This window comes from Drosophila elegans, unplaced genomic scaffold (assembly GCF_018152505.1).
Source record: "Drosophila elegans isolate 14027-0461.03 unplaced genomic scaffold, ASM1815250v1 contig_492, whole genome shotgun sequence".
Classification (NCBI taxonomy): domain Eukaryota; kingdom Metazoa; phylum Arthropoda; class Insecta; order Diptera; family Drosophilidae; genus Drosophila; species Drosophila elegans.
The window spans coordinates 306,844-330,900 of record NW_024545879.1 but is presented as its reverse complement, the minus strand read 5'-3'; the positions used below and the strand labels follow the sequence as shown (position 1 = coordinate 330,900).

The window sequence follows — 24,057 nt, the reverse complement described above, 5'->3', positions numbered from 1 at the left end:
CTTCGGCTTGCCGAAGTTTGCTTTCTTTCTTGTTATAGTTGTTCTTGGTGACTTGGTATACCTTTATATTTCCGAGTTGGGGCCAACGAGGCTGAGCGTAGAGCTTCGGTTTCGCTGGCTGCCTTCACGGCCATTGCAAGCGACAGAATTTTTGCATTGGTCACTGTTGTTAATTCTTCCTACTCGCCTCCAACTATCTCCTCTATGCATTCTTGCAATTGATTTGCCTTATGAATTGATGCACTTAAATCATAAAGCCTGCATTCCAATTTTTGCTCTTGGATCGGATCCACTCCGAATCTTCTTCCAAGCGACAAATACTTCGTACTCGGCTTTTAAGTTTGTTTTTTAGGTCATGTCATATTAATTTTGATTTGTTCCTAAACGATGACGATAAAATTAATAAATAAATTTTCAACGACGAAAAAAATTAACTTTTTATTATTTTTTTTTTAATTATTAAATTATTTGTTCGAAAAAATCATTTAATTATTGTTCAAATAAAAGTAATAATATATTTTCAAGGCACGTGGCATCAAAATTAATAGTGGTTGCAAATGACGGCAAGAACCCAATATACCCGACCGATTGCAGGATAATCTCCAACGCGCCAAAACGAAAAAGTCCGACAACAACTATTGCAACGGCGGTATAGCGAAAGCAAAAACGAAAAGAGTTCACCGCTGCGCCTGCTTACAAATGTGTGACTATGTATTGGTTATGTATAGGGGCTGGGATTATTTTACCAACTATTATTTTGCGAGTTCAACGAGAAAAGATTGCAATACCAAATTTTAGTGTTCAACAAATTTAGCATCCAATTGCGGTTCAAATAGGTTATGTGTTTGATATATGTAGGTATTAATAATTTAAAGAAAAATTTGAATATTTTTATAAATCGATAACGATAACGAAGTTAGTGGCGTGAACTTTATTCTGCAAATGACAACGAAAAAGAAAAAACTGCGTGCGATTAAATCGAATTTAATTTTACGAAAGTTGGCGAAGAAGGTGCGAATTCGCGACAGCGAGCTTTATTGTGCTCCCGCTTTCGCCCTTGACTAACTTACAGTTGACTTCAAATTAACTCCAATATTTAGCAACGACTCAATAAAAAAACTCAAATGAGCCAACAGAAATATTTTTTAAGCCAAGCCGTTTGTGTCCCTTCGGTGCACCAAATCCTAGCTGCCGCAGTTGTTATTGCACTTTTGAATAAACGATTAAAGCGTAGTGGTCGTTTTTGCACTGGGAACTTATTAATATTATATTAAAAATAATATTTTTTCTTTAGTAATTTAGGAAATGTTTATAAAGAACGTGGGCAACTGCAGGAAGCATTAGACAACTATCGCAGAGCTGTACGCCTAAAGCCGGACTTCATTGATGGATACATCAACTTGGCTGCTGCATTAGTAGCTGCGCGGGATATGGAAGCTGCTGTTCAAGCGTATATTACAGCGTTGCAGTATAACCCCGTAAGCTTTTTATTTTATACCAAAGATAGAAAATCTAACGTTTTTTTATGCAGGAGCTGTATTGCGTGCGAAGCGATCTAGGAAATCTGCTTAAAGCCCTTGGACGCTTGGAAGAAGCAAAAGTAAGTACATTCCAGGCGTCGTCTAGTTGAGCGGAAAAGCAGTTGCTTCTTGAATAGTTCGAAAACTGAAACAAATAAATAACTGCATTTTCAATAAGTCGTTCGCAGTTGCTTGCTTGGGAACTCGGGCGGCTCATTGGTATGCCATTGGGTTGAGTATTTCGGGTATTGACAAGAATATTTCTTTCCGTGGTCTGTTCTTTTACTTTCTTTCCTTTTATCTTTAATTAAATTAACTTTCTTGTTATATTATATGCAGGCTTGCTACCTGAAGGCAATCGAAACATGTCCAGGCTTCGCAGTTGCATGGAGCAATTTAGGGTGCGTGTTTAACGCCCAAGGAGAGATTTGGTTGGCTATTCATCACTTTGAAAAAGCTGTAACTCTTGATCCAAACTTTTTGGACGCATACATAAACTTGGGAAATGTTCTGAAGGAGGCAAGAATATTTGACAGGTGAGAACATTTATTATTTGTTTTGTTGTTAGAGTGCATGAAATAAAGTAAAGTCAAAGACAATTTTTGTTTTTACAAAAATTCTATATGTTATGTTAGAGTTTAAATAAGCCGTATGGAAATCGGCATTTTTAATTTTTCAGAAAACTATTTTTATTAACGTTTAGACGTTGTTTGACACTGAATATTAGAAAAACGCAGTTCGTGCATAAAGGACAACTTGCCGACAGCGGATTACACTGTTAGTGTCCACCTAAACCCAAAACCCACCTAAAGCCCAATTGATTTTTAGGGAAATATTTGTTTTGAAATTTGTAAGCTTAATAACGGGTATTTAATAGTCGGGGAACTCGACTTTAGCGTTTCCTCTTGTTTTTTACTGTTTCAGAATATCGGTTTTAGTTTTATTAGTATCCGACAACGATATCGGTCAAAAAAAATTGACATAGTTCTTTCTTTTTTAGACATATACTCATAAAAATCAAAATATAGTCGTTTTACAGTATATTTCATTATCTAGTACCTGTAAGGTTAAATATACTTGCACTTTCTTGTTAAATATTAATTGGTTCATAATTTTTGTCTACATGTTACAAATGATTTTATGATATTAATTTTTTGATTTTATGATTTTATCGTTGAAAAGTTTGTGACAGGTGGAAGGAATCGTTTCCGACCCTTTAAAGCATATAAATTCTGGATCAGGATCAATAGCCGAGTCGATCTAGCCATGTCCGTCTGTCTGTCTGTCTGTCTGTCTGCTATCGGCGCCGGCGTGCACCGCTACCACTCGTCCAATCCTCCACTGCTGGGGCGGAAGGTTGTCTTCGGCGACGACGACGAGCGCTCCACGACGAGGTTGGACTCCCCCTGGTGCCACTTGGACCGCTGCTGGAGGCTGGAGATGTACTCCCGGGACCATCGCTGCCAAAACCTGTGACTGAGAGACGAGACACCTCGCCATCGTCGCAAGCAGGTCAGGTTGATCTGGTCCGGGAGCGCCGCTAATGGTGGGGCCAAAAGAGGGCCGCCGATGAGCAGGTGACCGGGGGTCAGGGCTTCGCCGTCGTTCGGGTCGCTGCTTAGAGCTCCGAGGGGCCTGGAGTTGAGCACGGCCTCCACGCTGGTGAGGAGAGTTCCGAGCTCCTCCGCGGTCAAGAGGACTCAACGCCACAAATATTGAACGGGTGGAGAGCTCGAAGTCTATCTGCTGGCAGTGAAAGCAGCGCATGCACGACCGAACTGTTCGTCGGCAGACTTCTTAGGTATTAACTAGCCATATTTTCTCGCGCAGACGACTTACGAGAGCTTTTGGGCCAAAGTGACAATTCGTAACGTGCAAGTAGGATCTGACGAACTGTGAGCAACAACGGAAATTTGGCTTCGAACGGGATAGGAGCATTCAATAACCGACCCCCAACTAGTAACAATGTCGAGAAACACCAATCTATTTTATTTTCCTAAAGAGGGTTTTGCTTTTGAATATTCGTTACTACCGGTTAATTTTCCCGAATTTTACTTATGTCGTCCCCGAATTCGTGAAATTGGATACTTTTGACAATTTTCTCAAAAGCGAAATCCAGTTGTTTTTGCGAAATACTTTTTTTATGGGCTTCGACACCTTTCTGCACCTTTGAAAAAAAAGCCCACACGAACACACTCAAAAGCTTTAAGCGACGAAAAGGACTCTATTTTCTGAAGCAAATAATTTGGCTCTGGGCTGACTACCAGATCTATTGCCGATTTGCGTAGCTCCATCGACATTACATTTCTGAGTCTAGCAAGAACAAAGGCCCACCGAACCAAAAAACTGCATTTTTAAACGGAACTCTAAAGGATGATATCTACATGAACGTTCCAAAACGCCTGAACCATTCTTGTGAGAATAAAAAAAAAACTTAATAAAGCTATATATGGCCTTAAGCAAGCTGCTAGATGTTGGTTCGAAGTTTTTGAAAGTAGTTGAAGGATGTTGGACTTAAAAACTTAGGAGTTGATCGGTGTATTTACATTCTGGATAACGGAGATATTTCGAGTAATATATATATCTTGTTATATGTGGATGATATAGTAATTGCAACAAAGAAATCTGATATAATGTCAAATTTTAAATCATGATAAGTTTCATATGACCGATTAACGGGAAATTGGACACTTTATTGGCATACAAATTGTCAGTCAGCATTATTACAAATTTATTGAGGAAATTTAATATGGAAGCAAGTTGGACTATACGGCTATGCAATCAGAAGAATTATGTGATGCACCGTGTAGAAATTTAAACGAAAAACATAACACAAAAATTAAAACAAACGACAATACAAACCAACAAACGACAATACAAACCAACAAACGGCAACAAACTTCAACACACAGCAGAAGCACGTGTTTGTTTTAAATTGAGGTTAGGTTACCTTTTTGTATAATTGCAAGCCGTTTGGCACCTTTCGGAACTTAAATAAACGTTCTTATATTCTTAAAATGCTTAGGAATGTTATGCAATTTGTTTGTGCCAAAGAATGCCATCACAACTAAAACTCTAACCAAACACAAAAAAGATAAACCAAGAAAGCTCATTGCACTTAAACTTGTTTTTAATAGGCTTACAATTTTTTAAGAAGAGCTTCCCTTGCACGTTGCTTACGCTGAAATACCCGATCATGCTCTCTCTTTCGATGCTATTCTTGAAGAGGACAAGAATTGTGACCTCTTTCATAATTAGGTCATAGATTATTGGGAATGTCCCATTTGCCATATTATCTAAGTAAGTGATGCCCTGTCGCTAATAGCCTAAGATATGGGGGCGATTAGATAACTTGAGAAAGGTATCAGGCTTACGTAACGCGCTTAATCAAGTCATCGCCGAGACCCACAACAACACAGAAAATGCTATTCAAAATTCTTTGTATGGCACCTCTTTTCTATTTTTTTTATCACAAGTTGTTCTTAGCCGTCCCAACCGTTTCGCTTAAATGGGCTTTGTGGGGTTTGTGGGCCTGTCTGAGCTCTGTGGACTCTGTGAGCTATAAAGTTTTGCCTTAAAATTCATAGCCGACCGTTTCTATGCTACCCTCATAAAAATATTTTTCCAAATATAAGAAAATCGACCCAAAATAAAGGGTAATTTTTGTTATAATAAAAAAATTAGCCATAAATACAAGTAATATATAAAAAAGATAAAAAATATTTTTAGGGTTAGATAACTAGAGTAACGGTAAATTTCGAGTAGCTGCCGAAATTGTTTTCTCTATTTCGATTTTTTAATCTAAAATTTTCTGGAGTCAAGAAAAATATGTAGCCCATTAATCCCTCGGAAAGTCGTATGTCTTTTTAATTATTTTTTTTTTTATTTAGGTTAGGTTAGTCCGGACGGCTTCTCCCCGTTTCCCATGAGCGCTTTGGTGCACTCTTAGGAAGATGGGCACGTCCTCTGCTCTGTCATATATACGCAATTCTTTGCTTTGGTTTACGTCCGCGGTCTCGTTGCCACCAATGCCCTGGTGGCTGACAACCCAGTAGATCCGCTCTATCATAGTTGTGCAGGGGTACCTAGTGCATCACTGTACATTTTTGGAGCAGATCATGGACTACTGCATGGATCTTATCGCTGCTTGGCTGTTTACAAATAAGTTGACCACGTCATGTGTACGTTCTTTGTTCTGTGCGACATCCACTGCTTTCCTGATGGCAAAAACTTCTGCCTGGAATTTGCTGATCCTGGATCCAGTCCTCAGGTCCCAAAAAAGCAGTTGTTTCGACTTCTGGGTGAGTTTGGGGGATCAAGTCAGTTGTACTGACCAAGTCCCGGCCTAGTGTACCTTGCAGCGACTTATTGCCTGCTGCAACAAGCTGCCTTGCCTGCGATCAGTTTGACCTGGGTAGCTAGGGGGTCGATTCCGAGTTTAGTTTCAAGTTCTTTTGTGGTGATGCCGCTGAGTTTTCTACATAGGCTTGTTATATGTCCACTAGTACTCCATACAGCAATGTAGTACTCCATACAACAATGTAGTACTCCATACAACAATGTAGTACTCCATACAGCAATGTAGTACTCCATACAGCAATGTAGTACTCCATACAGCAATGTAGTACTCCATACAGCAATGTAGTACTCCATACAGCAATGTAGTACTCCATACAGCAAAGTAGTACTCCATACCACAATGTAGTACTCCATACAGCAATGTAGTACTCCATACAGCAATGTATACTCCATACAGCAATGCAGTACTCCATACAGCAATGTATGACGCCCCACGTGCTGCTAAGCATCTTCTTGGATGCGTATAACGCTACAGCGGACTTTTTTACCCGTTCCTTTACATTGGATCTCCATGTCAGATTGCTGTCTATTACTATTTTTGAGGGGATCCATTTCGGCACCTTGTATCTCTTGGTAAAGAGAAGACCGCGTTGATATTGAGTCCTACCTTTACTGACCACTCACATATCTCCCTGAGAGTTGATTCCGTTACAGAGCTGAGGGTTGTAGACCTAAATCCCGTCAAAATTATGTCTATGTCGTCTGCATAGACTGTTATTTTCGGGACTTTCCTCTCAAATCTCTAAATTAGGTCATCCACCACCATATTCCATAGTAAGGGTGAGAGGACACCTCCTTGTGGAGTGCCTGTGTGTGCCACCATGAAGGCGGTGCCCAATTCTCGTCCTCCGCCTGTTTGGCGATTTTGAAGAATTTTTGGAGTGATAGATCCCGGTTCCACCATGGTGGCTTGGTCTTCTTTCTCATTTTCGAGATTGGACAATTTTTTGGACAGAGTCTCTAGGGAGGTTTCTTTGTGTTCCAAATGTTAAGTGTACAATATTTTAAAATTGTCGGAACTGTTTTTTAGTCCAATGCGAATAAACTTTCGCTTAAGCTCCACAACAGATTTTTTTTTAAATTTAATAAAAAAAAACTTTAATTTTTAATAAATACTTTTTTATACCCTTGCAGAGGGTATTATAATTTCAGTCAGAAGTTTGCAACGCAGTGAAGGAGAAATCTCCGACCCTATAAAGTATATATATTCTTGATCAGCATCACTAGGAGAGTCGATCTAGCCACGTCCGTCTGTCCGTCCGTCTGTCCGTCCGTTTCTACGCAAACTAGTCTCTCAGTTTTAAAGCTATCTACATGAAACTTTCCCAAAAGCTGTCTTTCTATTGCAGGTAGTATATAAGTAGGAACGAGCCGGATCAGACGACTATAGGATATAGCTCCCATAGGAACAATCGGAAAAATAAATTTAAAAAAATTATAACTTTGGTGTTTTTTAATTTTTTTTGTTAGTTCTTCGACATAGTATAGTAATGGTTAAATATTTCAGAATTACGGTTTAAATTTCATCAAAATCGGACGACTATAGCATATAGCTCCCACAAGAACAATCATAAAAAAAAATACAAAAAAATTATAACTTTGGCGTTTTTAAATTTTTTTTTTTTAGTTCTTCGAGATGTGGTAATGGTTAAATATTTCAGAATTACGCTTTAAATTTCATCAAAATCGGACGACTATAGCATATAGCTCCCATAGGAACAATCGTATAGCTGCCATAGGAACTATCGAATAATTAAGCTGCAAATCATTATAGCTTCATTGTTTTTAAACATACACGCAAGTAAATCATAATTTTAACGTTTTCAAGAGTATTTAGTTTTTGAAATAGCTGCAAGGGTATATGAACTTCGGCTTGCCGAAGTTTGCTTGCTTTCTTGTTTTAAATAAAATTAAATAAAACGAAAATTAATTTTTTTTTGTTAATTAACAATATTTTTTTTAGATTTTATCATTAAATGTTATAACATATTTTTTGTTAGATAAATTTAATCATATTTTTTTAATTTAAACTTAATGTTTCACACAAAAAGGAACTGAAATAAAAACCAAATGTGTGCTCCATGGTACGCTCAGTTATAAATATTTATTTTAGTTTTTAAAATAGTTCTATTAAATTGTAAATTTCTAATTATTTACTTTGAAACTTGGAAATTCGATGACTTAGTTAAGAATTGAACTGTGTACCATAAAGAAAAGTGATTTTCCGCTTAATTATTCAGTCATTTCTATAGCACCTATGACATCGTTGTTCAATCAAAATAAAATTAAAATCGTAATTTTGAATAAAAAAATAAATATAATTCAATAAATTGAAAACAATTCGGCAAGACGAATATATATCCATGCAGCTATTGCCAAATTAAATATTCTTTAAAACATATAAATTTCGATTTATATGCGTGTATGTTTAAAAACATTGAAGCTATAACCGATTTTTAACTCAGCTTTTCGATCGTTCCTTTGGCAGCTATATGAAGTCGTTTTTCTATTTTATTAATACAAAAACCATAATTCTGAAATTTTAAGACATTAATATGCTTAATTGAACTTTTTAAAAATATTTAAATTTTGTTAGTATTCCGATTGCTCTTATGTGAGCTACATGATATAATCGGCCGATTAAATTTAAATCATAGCTCTGAAATATTAAACCAAAACTATATCTAATAAATACAACAAATTTAAAAACCGCAAAGTTATATTTTTTTTTTTCGTTTTTTGTTTCGTTTGTTCCTATGTGAGCTAAAGTCGTCCGATCCGGCTCGTTTCGACCTCCAATAGAAAGACAACTTTTGGGAAATTTTCATGTCATTTTTAGAAACTTGCGTAGTTCGGACGGACAACGGACAGAAGAACAAACGGACAGACCGACATGGCTAAATTGACTCTCCTAGTGATGCTGATCAAGAATATGTACACTTTATATGGTCGAAAATGTTTTCTTGACTGAAATTTTATTACCCTCTGCAAGGGTATAAGAAGTTATAATATTGTTTTGTGCATTTTTCCGATTGTTTATATAGCTATATGATAAAGTCTTCATATCAATAAATTTGTTTGTTTTTAAATTTAATAAAAAATCTTAAATTTTTAATAAATAATTTTTTTAAAATAAAATGAAATTAAACGAAAATTTGTTTTTTTGTTTATTAATCAAATTTTTTTTTAGATTTTATCATTAAATGTTGTAATTTATTTTTTGTTAGATAAGTTTAATCAATTTTTTTTCATTTAAACTTAATGTTTCACACAAAAAGGAACTAAAATAATAACCAAATGTGTGATTTATGGTACGCTAACTTATAAATATTTATTTTAGTTTTTAAAATAGTTCTATTAAATTGTAAATTTCTAATTATTTACATTGAAACTTGGAAACTTAGTTAAGAATTGAACTGTGTACCATAAAGAAAAGTGATTTTCCGCTTAATTATTCAGTCGTTCCTATAGCACATATGACATCGTTGTCCAATTAAAATAAAATTAAAATCGTAATTTTGAATAAGAAAATTAAATATAATTCAAATAAACTGAAAACAATTCGGCAAGCCGAATATATATCCTTGCCGCTATTGCTAAAATTAAATATTCTTTAAAACATATAAATTTCGATTTATATGCGTGTATGTTTGAACACATTTAAGTTATAACCGATTTTTAACTCAACTTTTCGATCGTACCTTTGGCAGCTATATGAAGTCGTTTTTCTATTTTAATAATACAAATTCATAATTCTGAAATTTTAAGCCATAAAATACATTTTTAGAGGCATTTTAAGATTAGAGAAATTGTGTAATATCAGAAATTTTAACTTTGATGACGTATTGCAAAGACAGGGATAATTTTTCAAGCCGGGGATATTTTTCACATTGCGGTGGTGTATTAAGAGTGTTTATCAGCAAACAAAAAATATGGTAATTCTAATGATATGGACAACATAATTTAAAATGTCGTCAAACATCGGATTTTCATATTTTTGTATTGGACCCAAATACGATAGATAAGTACAATTGCGTCGTGGAGTTTCCTGGCTGTGTTCTTAATATATTTCTGGATTTTTTCCTTGAAAATCTGTTAAATCTGTCTGTCGTAATAACAAGTTATAATTATTTATTGCTTATTTATTAATCTTAAGAACTATTGAACATATTTAGTTGAGCTGCAGTGTATACCCGTTTGCGTTTATTTGCGTCACTGAAGGTTATTCGTTTGCATTTATTGTATTGTGTGTATATTGTATACACATACTTATATTTTAACAGAATGCTAAGTCAGAACAAGAAATTTCACGCGTTGTTGCTTTATATATTACTTAAAAAATGTTACATCGTTGAAAACATTTTCCATTTGCTTTTGGATAAAAATAATAATTAGTTAATCACTATAATGGAGTACCAAAGCGTAGTGGTTTATACAATAGTCAAAATAAGCTATCAAGATCAAGAATATAAAAAAAAGCAAAAATATACAAGCAACGAAAAATATATGTTGGCTTTCTGGATTCAGTTAAAGGTTTTATGGACAAGGTAAATTTATTTAAACCTAAAACTATTGTCAAAAAAGTAATTAATATTCTATATAAACATGTTATGAGTTAATATAAACTCCGGCAAAAAAGTATTTAAAATAAACTTTTTTTTAGAGCTGTTGCCGCCTACTTACGTGCTTTGAACTTATCCCCGAATAATGCTGTAGTTCATGGAAATTTGGCCTGCGTTTACTATGAACAAGGTCTCATTGATTTGGCTATCGACACATATAGGCGGGCAATAGAGCTGCAGCCGAATTTCCCCGATGCCTACTGCAATCTTGCAAACGCACTTAAAGAGAAAGGGCAGGTACGTTTATTATGTGTATTTTTGGCGTGCATTAGTTATTATTATTTATATCATTTTTTATATTAGGTCAAAGAAGCTGAAGATTGCTATAACACAGCACTAAGACTATGTTCAAATCATGCAGATTCACTTAACAATTTAGCCAACATAAAAAGAGAGCAAGGATATATTGAAGAAGCTACTCGGCTTTATTTAAGAGCTTTAGAAGTTTTCCCAGATTTTGCTGCTGCCCACTCAAACTTGGCATCCGTTTTACAACAGCAAGGAAAATTGAAAGAAGCTTTAATGCATTACAAAGAAGCAATCAGAATTCAACCGACTTTTGCGGATGCCTATTCAAATATGGGAAACACTCTTAAAGAACTGCAAGACGTCAGTGGTGCACTTCAATGCTACACCAGAGCAATACAAATTAACCCAGCGTTTGCTGATGCTCATAGTAATTTGGCAAGCATTCATAAAGATTCAGGAAATATTCCAGAAGCTATTCACTCTTACCGCACTGCTCTAAAGCTAAAACCTGATTTTCCTGATGCATATTGCAATTTGGCTCATTGTTTGCAAATCGTCTGTGATTGGTCTGACTATGACATTCGCATGAAAAAATTGGTTAGTATAGTTGCTGAGCAGCTTGAAAAAAACCGTTTACCATCCGTGCATCCACATCATTCAATGCTTTATCCTCTGACACATGACTATCGTAAAGCAATTGCAGCGCGTCATGCTAATTTATGTTTAGAAAAAGTTCATGTTCTTCATAAAAAACCGTATAATTTTTTAAAGGAATTGCCCCCTAAGAGGAGGTTACGTATTGGTTATCTAAGCTCGGACTTTGGAAACCATCCTACCTCACATTTAATGCAATCTGTGCCGGGACTCCACGATCGTTCAAAAGTAGAGATTTTCTGTTATGCCCTAAGTGCTGATGATGGAACAACATTTCGATACAAAATCAGCAGAGAATCTGAAAACTTCGTTGATCTTTCACAAATTCCTTGTAATGGCAAAGCTGCAGATAAAATTTATAGTGACGGTATAAATATTTTGGTTAACATGAATGGCTACACGAAGGGAGCGAGAAATGAAATATTTGCCCTTCGTCCTGCTCCAATTCAAGTAATGTGGTTAGGCTATCCAGGTACTAGCGGGGCTAGCTTCATGGATTATATTATTACTGATGCTATTACTAGTCCCATGGAATTAGCTTACCAATACAGCGAAAAGTTATCTTATATGCCGAATACATATTTCATTGGCGATCATAAGCAAATGTTTCCTCATTTGAAGGAGCGGATTATTGTGTGTGACAAGCAACAATCTTCTGTTGCAGATAATGTAACGGTTATAAATGCCACAGATTTATCACCGCTTGTTGAAAACACAGATGTAAAAGAGATTAAGGAAGTTGTTAACGCACAAAAACCGGTCGAAATAACTCATAAAGTAGCGGAGCTGCCAAACACGACACAAATAGTTTCAATGATTGCCTCTGGTCAAGTGCACACTTCTCTGAATGGTGTTATGGTTCAAAACGGATTGGCTACTACCCAAACTAACAATAAGGCTGCTACCGGTGAAGAGGTACCACAAAATATTGTAATAACCACTCGTCGTCAATATATGTTACCTGACGACGCTATTGTATACTGCAATTTTAATCAGCTTTACAAAATCGATCCGCAAACACTTGAATCTTGGGTTCAAATTTTAAAGAATGTGCCTAAGTCCGTTCTATGGTTACTGAGATTTCCTGCAGTTGGTGAACAAAATATTAAAAAGACAGTCAGTGACTTCGGTAAATATGATTTATTTTAAAATTTCTTTAAAGTTTATACAAATTAATTAAAATTGAATATTTCCAGGAATTTCTCCTGAAAGAGTAATATTTTCAAATGTAGCCGCTAAAGAAGAACACGTACGTCGCGGTCAATTAGCAGATATTTGTCTTGACACTCCATTATGCAATGGACACACTACATCTATGGACGTCTTGTGGACAGGTACTCCTGTCGTAACATTGCCAGGGGAGACATTAGCCTCAAGGTATGCTTACTTTTTTCATGCAGAGGGTTTTAAAGGTAAAAAGGGAAGTCTACACTAGTCGGCATAATTATTTTGACGAAAAACTAATGGTTCAAATTTGTATGTAACTATTTAATGGTTTAATATAACTAAATGATTTTTATTCTGTTTTACTTAATGCTAATGCAAACTTAAAAATAATGAATTCAACATTTTGTCATATGAACTTAAAAAAATATAAGCTATAGTAATTTTCATGTGGTGGCATAAGTATTTTGACAAGTACCTTTTAATATGAATAACAAAGTTTAAACTTAAAAAAACCAAAGGAAAAAAAATAATTTAGTAAAATATATAATTTCCTTTGGTTTCAACAACTTTTTGCAAGCGTTGCGGTACTGAATCGTCCAAATTTTGGATAATCTCTAGTGATATCTCTTCCCAAAGGGAAGTGACCTCCGAAATTATCTCCTCTCTGGTTTTATTCAACGAAACTGTTATTTTACGTTTTATAAGGGACCAGACGTTTTCAATTATATTTAAATCTGGACTTTGAGGTGGCCAGTCCAAAATGGTAACACCAACATCCTTCAAAAATGTTGTAATTATCTTGTCTTTGTGGCATGGGGCGTTATCCTGCTGCAAAATGAAGGTTTGTCCAATAAGCCTGTCTCCGGAACTAAACGCATTATCATTTAGAGCCCGCAAATTATGGCCTTGGTTCATCGAGCCAGTGACAGGAACGAGGTCACCCAGTCCATTATACGCCACGCATCCCCAGAACATCAAAGAGTCTCCACCATGGCTTACTTTTTAGCAAACGGGCCGCCGTTTCTGCCTTTGTACCACCGGTAATCTTACAAAAAGTTTATTTTATTATGAATTATACTCAAAGGAGCTTTCATCTGTCCATAGAACGCTTCTCCTGAGCTCCTTTGGCTTATGAACTCCTTTGCGAAAGACTGTCTTTTGAGCTTAAATAAATTAAAAATATATAAAATATTTTCATAAAGATGCAGTCAAAATACTTGTGCAGGCAAAAAACCGTTGTCTGCATGCATTCTTATCAGCAGACAGTGAATGCAAAAGGTAAAGGAAATACAATTTGGCATGCACATAGGTAAAAATATATTCTTTCTTATGCGCCTCATTTTCGCACCATTATTTGACGATTTCAAGCAACGCTAAGTTCAATAGTCAAAAAAGAGTTTCTTCAAAATAGTTATGCCGATTACTGTATATTTTCATTGATCTGACTGACCAGTTTACGGCATTTTTATACCCTTGCAGAGGGTATTATAATTTCAGTCAGAAGTTTGCAACGCAGTGAAGGAGACGTTTCCGACCCTATAAAGTATATATATTCTTGATCAGCATCACTAGTAGAGTCGATCTAGCCATGTCCGTCTATCCGTCCGTCTGTCCGTCCGTCTGTCCGTCTGTCCGTCCGTTTATATGCAAACTAGTCTCTCAGTTTTAAAGCTATGTGCATGAAACTTTCCCAAAAGTTGTCTTTCTATTGCAGGTAGTATATAAGTCGGAACGAGCCGGATCGGACGACTATAGCATATAGCTCCCATTGGAACAATCGGAAAAATAATTGAAAAAAAATTATAACTTTGCTGTTTTTTAATTTTTTGTTTTGTTCTTCGACATATAGCAATGGTTAAATATTTCAGAATTATGGTTTAAATTTCATCAAAATCGGACGACTATAGCATATAGCTCCCATAGGAACAATCGGAAAAATAATTGAAAAAAAATTATAACTTTGCGGTTTTTTAATTTTTTGTTTAGTTCTTCGACATATAGCAATGGTTAAATATTTTAGAATTATGGTTTAAATTTCATCAAAATCGGACGACTATATAATATAGCTCCCATACAAATAATAAAAATATATAAAAGAACAATCAAATAATTAAGCTGCAAATCGTCATAGCTTCAATGTTTTTAAACATTTACGCAAGTAAATCATAATTTTAATGTTTTCAAAAATATTTAATTCTTGCGAAAGCTGCAAGGGTATATGAACTTCGGCTTGCCGAAGTTTGCTTTCTTTCTTGTTAAAGCTAGTTTTAGCTATTAATTAATTTATTTGTTCTTCAAGCAATTTTAGCCAATGCTTTTTGTTTTGTTTTGTTTTTAATTTGCTAGAAGAAAAAAATTAGTTTAAAAACTATTCAGATTTAGTAAGGAATAGGATTATGGGTTCGTCATGGTTTTTTAAATTCTATAACGTTTTTCCTTGCAGTCGGCCGAGAAAATTATTAAATAAAATATTCTTATGTTTAAAGTAAAAAACAAGAAAGAACGCTTTAGTTAAGTTACCCGACTATTATATACCCGTAAATCAGCTAAACTTCAAACTATATATACCCCCACAAAAAAATAGGCGTCTACCTGGCGCCATTTATCGAACTGCATTGCCAACACTAGAGGCTAAAAACGTGCATCTCCCCCACCACCGCTAACAGTTTTTTCGCTTTGTCTCTACATAAGCGATAACCACGGCCTTATCTAATGAGTTTAGAATAGTGTTTTGCCGGCAGAGGAGGGGCCGTGTATTTACCGATAGATATTTGACAGCCATATAAAAAGACTTGACAAAGGACTCAACGTTCAATGTAAAAAGTGCACTAGAATTTAAAGAACGAATCAATGACACTCATATTTTTGAAGATGAAAGACTTTTATCGTTTGATGTAACCCTTAGCCCTGGAAATAATTCAAAAAAGAAGGTCAGAATAAGAAAAGCGCACCAGTATTCCGAAAAAAACTTTTTAGGGAAATGATACGTTCTGTAATAACCGAAAACAGATAATGATAATGAATAACGAATAACGAATGATTTCCCTCGATCGACAATAAATTTATTAATCAAAGCTTATAATAATCAGTACATAACACATTACCAAGAGAAAAGACTGAAACAATATAGAAATCTGTGATATGTATACCTAACTTTTCTGAACCCCTTGTTCGATCAAACGTTTATAGCAAAGATTTAATTACTATAGCCCACAGACCAAAAGTAAAAAAAAAACAATTTTTCAGCAACACTAAAACTATTCGATCAAACGTGTAAAAAAGTATATTTTGGCACGACAAACTCAAAACTAAAGACGATACTAGTAGGACACAAATCAGACATAAAACGAAGAGGTGAAAGTTTAATCCAAAAACAAATAACGGCTGTGCGTTCACAAGCCATTCGCCAGACTTTGCGTCGGCGAAAGAAAATAATTACAACAAGCGGTTTACTCATACTAGACTAATCTTTTAAACAGACAACGAAAAGGTGGAACACATCTACAGACTAAAATAAATTAAGAAATTAGTTTATAACTTCGCAGTGGAAAGAACGGTCGCTGTGTATCCATGTAGGTGTCCGAATATTTGTTTACAATTAAGTCAATGTTAATGTTAATGCTGCGCTCCCCTCACCAAAGTAAAGTTTTTTTTGGCGCACGTGAGGATTACATAATCCCGGTACAAAACTTACAAAAAGGAAAGCAGGACTGGGAAGCCTGAAGTGGCGAAAAAACTTGGTACGTGATTGGCGTTCGAGAGTGAGGCCATGCTTATGGGCATTTCATTCCAGAGCCGACCAGACCCAGTTACCAGTTAAAAAAATCAGCCAGGTCACCCAAGTTGGCCTGGCACTTTTTTTTTTTTGTGAGGCCCGGACAAGAAATGATTGCGGCGTGGAGGACACGCTTACCAAGAGGCGGCAACGGGATCCAGTCGGTTTCAGCCAGATTTTTTTTTATTGTTATTAGATTTTAGAATAATTAATTATTTAATCGTGTAGTGTTTGCTTTAAATTTGTATGACTATTTATTTATTGATTATGGTTACTAACATTTTTTGCTATTTTTATACCCTTGCAGAGGGTATTATAATTTCAGTCAGAAGTTTGCAACGCTGTGAAGGAGACATTTCCGACCCTATTAAGTATATATATTCTTGATCAGCATCACTAGGCGAGTCGATCTAGCCATGTCCGTCTGTCCGTCCGTCTGTCCGTCCGTCTGTCCGTCCGTCTGTCAGTCTGTCCGTCCGTTTCTACGCAAACTAGTCTCTCAGTTTTAAAGCTATCTGCATGAAAAGCTGTCTTTCTATTGCAGGTAGTATATAAGTCGGAACGAGCCGAATCGGGCGCCTATAGCATATAGCTCCCATAGGAACAATCGAAGAAATAAACAAAAGAAAATTATAACTTCGCTGTTTTTTAACTGTTTTTAGTTATTCGACTTATAGTAATGATTAAATATTTTAGAATTACGGTTTAAACTTCATAAAAATCGGGAGACTATAATATAAATAATAATAATATAATAATAATATACTTACATCTACACATAAACGTCTCATACCCATATTATTTATATTTAAATATTTTAAAATTGTTTGTTTTATTTGTATGTTTTTTTATATTTTTATATAAATTCGTGAGTGGCCCAAGTGAGCGTGGGAACTTGAGCCCGGAGTTATACAAATTCATCTTTTTGCATATACAATTACATTTATACCTTCCTGGTACATAAAAGAATAAACAACCTCAAGAGCTCTTACGGTAGGTCAGGGTCGAGATGAAGTAAAATTTTGGGAAACCCGAAAACGTACGTAAGAGTAATATTTTGTGAAAACTAGTAAATTAGAATTATTAAATGAAAATAAGAAAGATGAATATGTAGTAAAGATAAATTAATGGGAGAGGAGGGGAATGTTAGTAAAAGGGGTATATAATGGTGCAATAAAAAAGAATAAGTAAATGTAAACAAATGTGGTTGGAGCAGCTGCATGTATATTGCTCAAGGCAGTCTGCATGGTCGGGAGGGATGAGCAGGTGAACTCCAGTTCATCAGGAAAAGCCAAATGTGTGTAGGTTTAAGTAGACTAATATTTCTGTTTGAATATGTGTTGTGTAAAGGAGGACGTGAGAGTCCAACGTTTCCTGTTGTTGTGTAAGCGTTCAGGGTTAGGGGAACCACGGCTCTAAAAAATCGAGCTAGCTGGGGTAGTTTGACTCACGCAGGACCAACCAGATTCATAACAGTTTTGTTAATAAGTTGAACAGCAAAGGGGTTTAAAATAAATTGACGAAAGGAGAACAAAGTGTTTTTTGGACAAAGAAAAATTGACACTAAATACCCAGACCTTGAGCCAGCTAAAACAGACCAGAAGTAGAGAGACAAGGTCAAAGAACTGTTAGCGAGTTTAAAGTGTATTTCTGTGTTTAAAGCGGAGCTTCACAAAAGTGCGACTGTTTCAAACAGTTGTTTGCTTTCCTTTTAAGTTTGTGTGAACTTCAACTCTTTTAAGGGGCTGTGTGAAGAAGGTATAAGACTTTGATTTGCAGGAGCCTTTAAAAAAAACAAACAAAACAAAAACACTATCGACATTGACTTAAATGTTCTTTGGTAAAACTTTATGGACTATCACGCAAATGGAAAATGCTCTGTCGGGCTCGGCCTTCTAGCTTTAGCTTTGGGCTATAATATCCAATTTACATAAGTCTCCGTCTACCGTTTACCGTCCATGACGGTGTATATAAACTTACTGTAACGAAATTTCCCAAAATATTCGACCGTCAACCTTTACTGTTCCTATTTTGTGCTGTTTCACCCAGTATATTTAGTATATTTTAGTCCCATCACTAAAAAAATGTAATTTTAAATATATATTTATAGTATTTTTTAGGGGAACGATGAGAGACAATGAAAAAGTGAAACTACAATTTGTTCTGTTACCACCTACCGTCTTTATCATGTTTTTCAAAATTTTAAAATTTAATAATTATAATATAGAAAATTTCTTGGCCAATTTGCCAAATTCAATAAATTTATCATTTATTACTAATTTTTGGTTGAATTCCACTTTGTTTTGAGCACTCGGAAAAAGAAGACGTTGACGGTAGACGGCGGCAGTATGAATTGGAGTTTCACATTTTCACCGTCTTTTCATCGTTCCCACAAAATTACTCTAATCTGATTTGACTATAAGGCCAATTTTAGTTCTTAGTAAAAAATGCTTGCATACAAAGTTAAAATATTATCAAACTTAAACGTCATAAATAGCAAGCATTATTTACTGGCAAGACAGTCATGTCGTTTTTTTCAATATTTTCAAAGATGATTTATTTATATCAGGACTTATAATTAATCAATTATGTATTGACCGTTTTGTTCGACCACTAATGACCATTTCTCGGGCAGCTGTGTGGGGCTTAGCGTTGTCATGGTGAAAGACTATACCCTTGCGATTAGCTAGTGCCGGCTCCTTTTCTTTAATTTTTTCCGCCAAATTGGATAGCTGGCGACAGTACACATCTGAATTGATGGTTTCATTCCGTCCCAGCAGCTCAAAGTGCACTACACCCTTCCAATTTCACCAAACAGACAGCATAACTTTCCTCTGATGGATATCGGCCTTTGATGTGACTTGGGCTGGCTCATCTTTCTTGCTCTATGATCTTTTTCGTTGGACATTATTGTAAACAACCCACTTTTCGTCGCCAGTAATGATTCGCTTCAAAAAAGGATCGTTTTTAATCCGTTGCAGCAGAGAATAGCAGATGTTGATACGCTTAGTAAGGTGAATTTCCTTTAAGTTATCCGGAATCCAAACATCGACATTGCTTACGTAGCCAAGTTTCTTCAAATGGTTTTCAACCGTTGTATGCGACACACTGAGCTTCTCTGACATCTCCCGTGTTGAATAACGCCGGTTTTTTTCCAGCAAAGCCTGAATTTGTTCGTCAAAAACGGCCGATGGTCGACCAGAACGTGGGGCGTCTTTAATTCCAAAATCTCCAAGCCTGAATTTGGCAAACCAGCGCTCACATTGGCGATCACTCATGGCATCTTTACCATACACTTCGCACAATTTTTCGCGAGCTTCGACCGCTTTTTCGGAAGTAAAAAAGCAAAATATGCCGAAAATATAAAGTCAGTTACACAAATACACGAGCAACTTTAATATTTTACACCTTCTCTATTTCTTTAAAATATATATATAATTATATGTTTGTCACTCCGGTTAAATAAAAAAATATAACTTTATTTTATTCAACATGTGGTTTACAGAGTTTTAAACTTATTTGTGAAGAACACCGACCTATTGCTTTGAGGTCTCAAACTGAACTTAACTAGCTGATCTGATTTTGTTGATGATCAAGCCTTGGTCTCGAACTCTTCGGGATTTGAGTGAGTTGTAAATTTGTTCTTGAGAACTTTCAATTTCTTTTGAGTGAAATTTTAATTACTCTTGGATTCAAGTGTCTTGACTCTTGGATACAAGTGCGCTCTTAGTTTTATGACTTTGAAATGTCTTTGGATTGAAATAGGAGTTTATGTGTTTTTGAAATAGGAGTTTATGTGTCTGCGAGCCGAACTTTGATTATCTTTGAACGTGTGAACGTGACCATTGGGGTGAGTTGTTTAGTCTACATTTTTGGGTGATAACATTGGGGACTTTCCGTTGGCCTTCGATTTTGGGCTCTTGTTACAAGGGTGAATAATTCTAGGGTAGTGTAGGGTATATTGTGGATACATAAAGTAATGGGTATATTCAGAGTGTGATGGGACTGTGTATGTGTTGCTTAAATATATGCAGAGTCTCATAGGAATATGGACATGTCACTCCCCCAACCTTTGAATTTGGCCTGTCCTCAGGGCGATAACGTAGGGTATAACATAATATTTTCTGTTACAATATTTTCTTCATTAATTTTTACATTCTTATTTTCTATGATTGGTTGTTCTTCACGTTTAGAATATTTTACAATAAGTTTCTTAGGAATATTTTTAAATTTGTAAATTAAATATAATGTCAAACTTATTATAGTTATTACAAATGTGGTTAAACATATTACTTGAAATGTATTGTAATATTTTATATGTGATTCGACTATTTCTTTTGTTTGAATATATGACAATGGTTCGATTTTTGTGATATTGTTGTTAACATAAATTGATTGTGTATAGTCTGCTATGTTGTTGGATATTATAAACTCATCTAGCTGAATAGTACAATTTTTTATTTTAACAATATTATTACCAACGATCGAAACTTCTGTGCTTATACAATTTTGATTTATAATTGATTTTTGTATATTCCATGTTAACAAAATATTTGGTTCGATATAATTTATTTGGAAATTTTTATGGGTTTTTACATATTTGCATTTTGTCGGTTCTTGTTTTAGAATTCCAATTATGCATTTGTCGAAAATAATTTGACCTGTATTTTCATTGAATACTTTATCATCATAAATGTAATATTTATCAAATGTGTTTTCTGTTAAGATGTTATCAAATTCATCTGGATATGGAATAATTTCATATACAGGAGTTTGTGTTATTTCTTTAGGAATTTGAGAAATTATCAGGATTTCGTTCGTGTCTGTTTTAAGCCAAGTTGATGTTTTTACTTTTAACAACTTTTCTGAATTAACCTGTTTCAAATAATCGTGTTTTAATAATTTTGGGTTAAATATACCTAACCTAGTTAGTTGCATTCCTAATTCTATGTCCTCTATGTATTCTGTAAATTGTTGAAGATTAAAAATCAGAACTGCAGCTTGTTCCTGCTTATTTTTGGATTCTTCAAATTTGTTTATTAAGTCAAGTCCGTTATTGACAACGTCAATAATCATATTTAAATCATGATTCTGGATGGAGTTGTCTGCTAGATTATTGATCTTCATTTCGAGTTCTTCTTTATCGTCTTCATCAAGTGTACCAAACAAATATTTATAGACTGAACCTACCACGTTTAGAAGCCCGCGTTTACTTCTTCTGACTATTCTTAACCCATTCATTTCTCTTTTTAATTTTTCAACTAAATATTGGATTTGCACAATGTGTTGGAATTCTTTGGCTTCTTCTAATAAGTTGTCGAATGTTATTTCGGTCCTTGTTAGATTTATACTTAAATGGTGGTATTCAAAATTCGTTGGGATTTCCATTGATCCGGTTTTAAATATCAGATATCCGTTTTTTGCGTTTATTGGACTTATTTCTATACTTTGTGCCATGGTTGTACTTATAAGCGAGATTAATATCAGGGATAATATTGGGATGACTTGGTTATGTTTCATCTTCATCAGTTTGTCTGGAATTATCATATTTGCTCTTATTAATCTTCTTTTGCTTCTTGAATTTTGACTTATAATGTGTGATTTTCCTGCCTCTATTTGTTTCTTCAAAGTGTTTGTTGTCAACCTGTCTTATTAAACCTGTTTTCTTGAAAGGATTGGTAATTTTAGTTTTAACTAATGGTGCCTGTCTATATTTCGTATTAACTTCAAAATCATGTCTATTTTCATTTAGCTTGTCTATTTTATTGATTTTGTTTTGTTGAGTGTTAATATCTGGTGTTCCTGTGTATAAGAAAATATCTGCGGGAGTTCTATTAGTTGTATTGTGTTTTGTTTTATGATTGTAAACGTATAAGATTATTTCGAATTTTGTACATCGGTCTTCTATATTGTTTTCGTTACTAATAATTCTTAATTTTTCATTTACTGTCTTATGAAACCTTTCTATGTCAGATACACCATTTTTGCTGGTTGTTACTGATATATCTACTCTTTCAGATTTTAACCAATTTTGCAAAGCTATACACATAAAAGCTGAGTCTTTGTCTGCTTTGATTTCCTGAGGCTTTCCCATATCGTTAAATACCTTCATTATGGCTCTTTTTGCTTCTAGCCAATCTCTACTTTTCACTTCAATTAAAGTAGCGAATTTCGAATAAATGTCGATACAAGATAAAAATTGTTGGTTACCGACCATATAGAAATCAATTACATATCTTTCTCTTGCGTTAAGTATTTCTGGAGTTATTTCAAATGATAGTTTTGTACTTCTGTGTTCTGTCTTTGCAATGTTGCAGATTTCACATTCATTAATTATATTTTGTATTAACTTCTGGCTATCTGGATAGTAATGTTCTTCTTTAAACCAATTGATAGTTTTTTCGATTCCTGGGTGTAAAAAGTTCTTTATGCATTTTTAATATTATACTTTTGAATTCGGCATAAGTTAGAATATCTTTTAATATAAGAGTGCATTTTACCAGTTTTGTTAAATTGTTGGGACTTATTATTTGTACGAATGCTCTTTGGAATGTTAAGAAATCTTCATCGTTATGGAAATAAATTGCGCTTTTCTTAGTGCATACATATTCCTTAATGATGTTTTTTAGCAAAGTCATCTGTCATTTCTTTGTAAGTTATTTTGATTTTTAATTTGTGAAAATAATGCTTTACCTCAGTTTCATCGCTATCTCCTTTCTCTAATTCTATTTGTCTAGAGAAATAATTGAATGGTCGTTCGGTGATGGATATATAGTTAAGATTATCTTCCGAAGCGCTGTGCATAGTTGCATCTACACTATTGGCAACTTCGCCAAGCATTAGTTCTTCTATTTTAGTACGCGATAATGCATCTGCTACATGATTTTCTTTTCCGGGAAGATACTTAATTTTATAATCAAATTCATTTAATTTAATTTTCCATCTTTGAAGTTTCATATTTGGTTCTTTAATATTATTAAGCCAGACAAGTGGTTTATGATCACTAAGTATTTCAAAAGATCTCCCAAATAAGTATGATCTGAAATATTTTGTCGCCCAAACTATAGCTAGAAGTTCTTTCTCTATAGTGGCATAGTTTATTTCGTGCTCATTCAATGTCCTACTAGCATAACAGACGGGTTTATGATTTTGAGATAAGACTGCACCGATGGCAATATTACTAGCATCAGTAGTTAAGGAAAAAGTTTTATTAAAATCAGGGTAGATTAAAATCGGATCTGATGTAATAAGTACCTTTAACCTTTCAAATGCTGCTATGTAATCTTTATCTTCTGTGTCTATTGTTGCTCCTTTTTTCAATTTAATGGTCATGGGTTTAACTATGTTAGCGAAGTTTGGAATGAACTTGCGATAGAATCCACATAATCCTAAAAATGATTTAATTTGTTTTGGAGTCTTTGGTAGTGGAAAATTTGTGATAGCATTAGTTTTATTTGGATTAGGTTTGATACCATTAGTAGTAACAACATGACCTAGGAATTCTGTTTCTTTTTTCATGAATTCACATTTATCCAATTGTAATTTTAAGTTTGCATCCCTGAGTTTTCCAAAAACTTTCTTTAGAGATAAGATGTGTTCTTCCAATGAAGTGGAAAAAATTATTATATCGTCTAAATAAACTAAACAATCTTTGTAGATTAGGTCTTCCAAAAGGTTGTTCATACATCTTTGAAAAGTTGCGGGGGCATTC

The 24,057-nt window shown here is 34.7% G+C and overlaps 1 protein-coding gene across 7 annotated transcripts in view; it reads left to right on the top strand.

The window, feature by feature from the left end:
* LOC108134541 (UDP-N-acetylglucosamine--peptide N-acetylglucosaminyltransferase 110 kDa subunit) overlaps positions 1-24,057 on the top strand; it is a 184,202-nt gene that overhangs the window by 94,124 nt on the left and 66,021 nt on the right. For 6 of the 7 annotated variants that reach the window (XM_041709756.1, XM_041709755.1, XM_041709757.1 and 3 more), the window contains exons 4-9: positions 1,295-1,478; positions 1,532-1,600; positions 1,860-2,056; positions 10,543-10,738; positions 10,805-12,533; positions 12,601-12,781. In XM_041709756.1, coding sequence (XP_041565690.1) covers positions 1,295-1,478; positions 1,532-1,600; positions 1,860-2,056; positions 10,543-10,738; positions 10,805-12,533; positions 12,601-12,781 — 2,556 coding nt within the window. Of the gene's footprint in view, positions 1-1,294; positions 1,479-1,531; positions 1,601-1,859; positions 2,057-10,271; positions 10,427-10,542; positions 10,739-10,804; positions 12,534-12,600; positions 12,782-24,057 lie in introns of those variants that run through there. The other variant, XM_041709761.1, reaches the window with a different exon arrangement.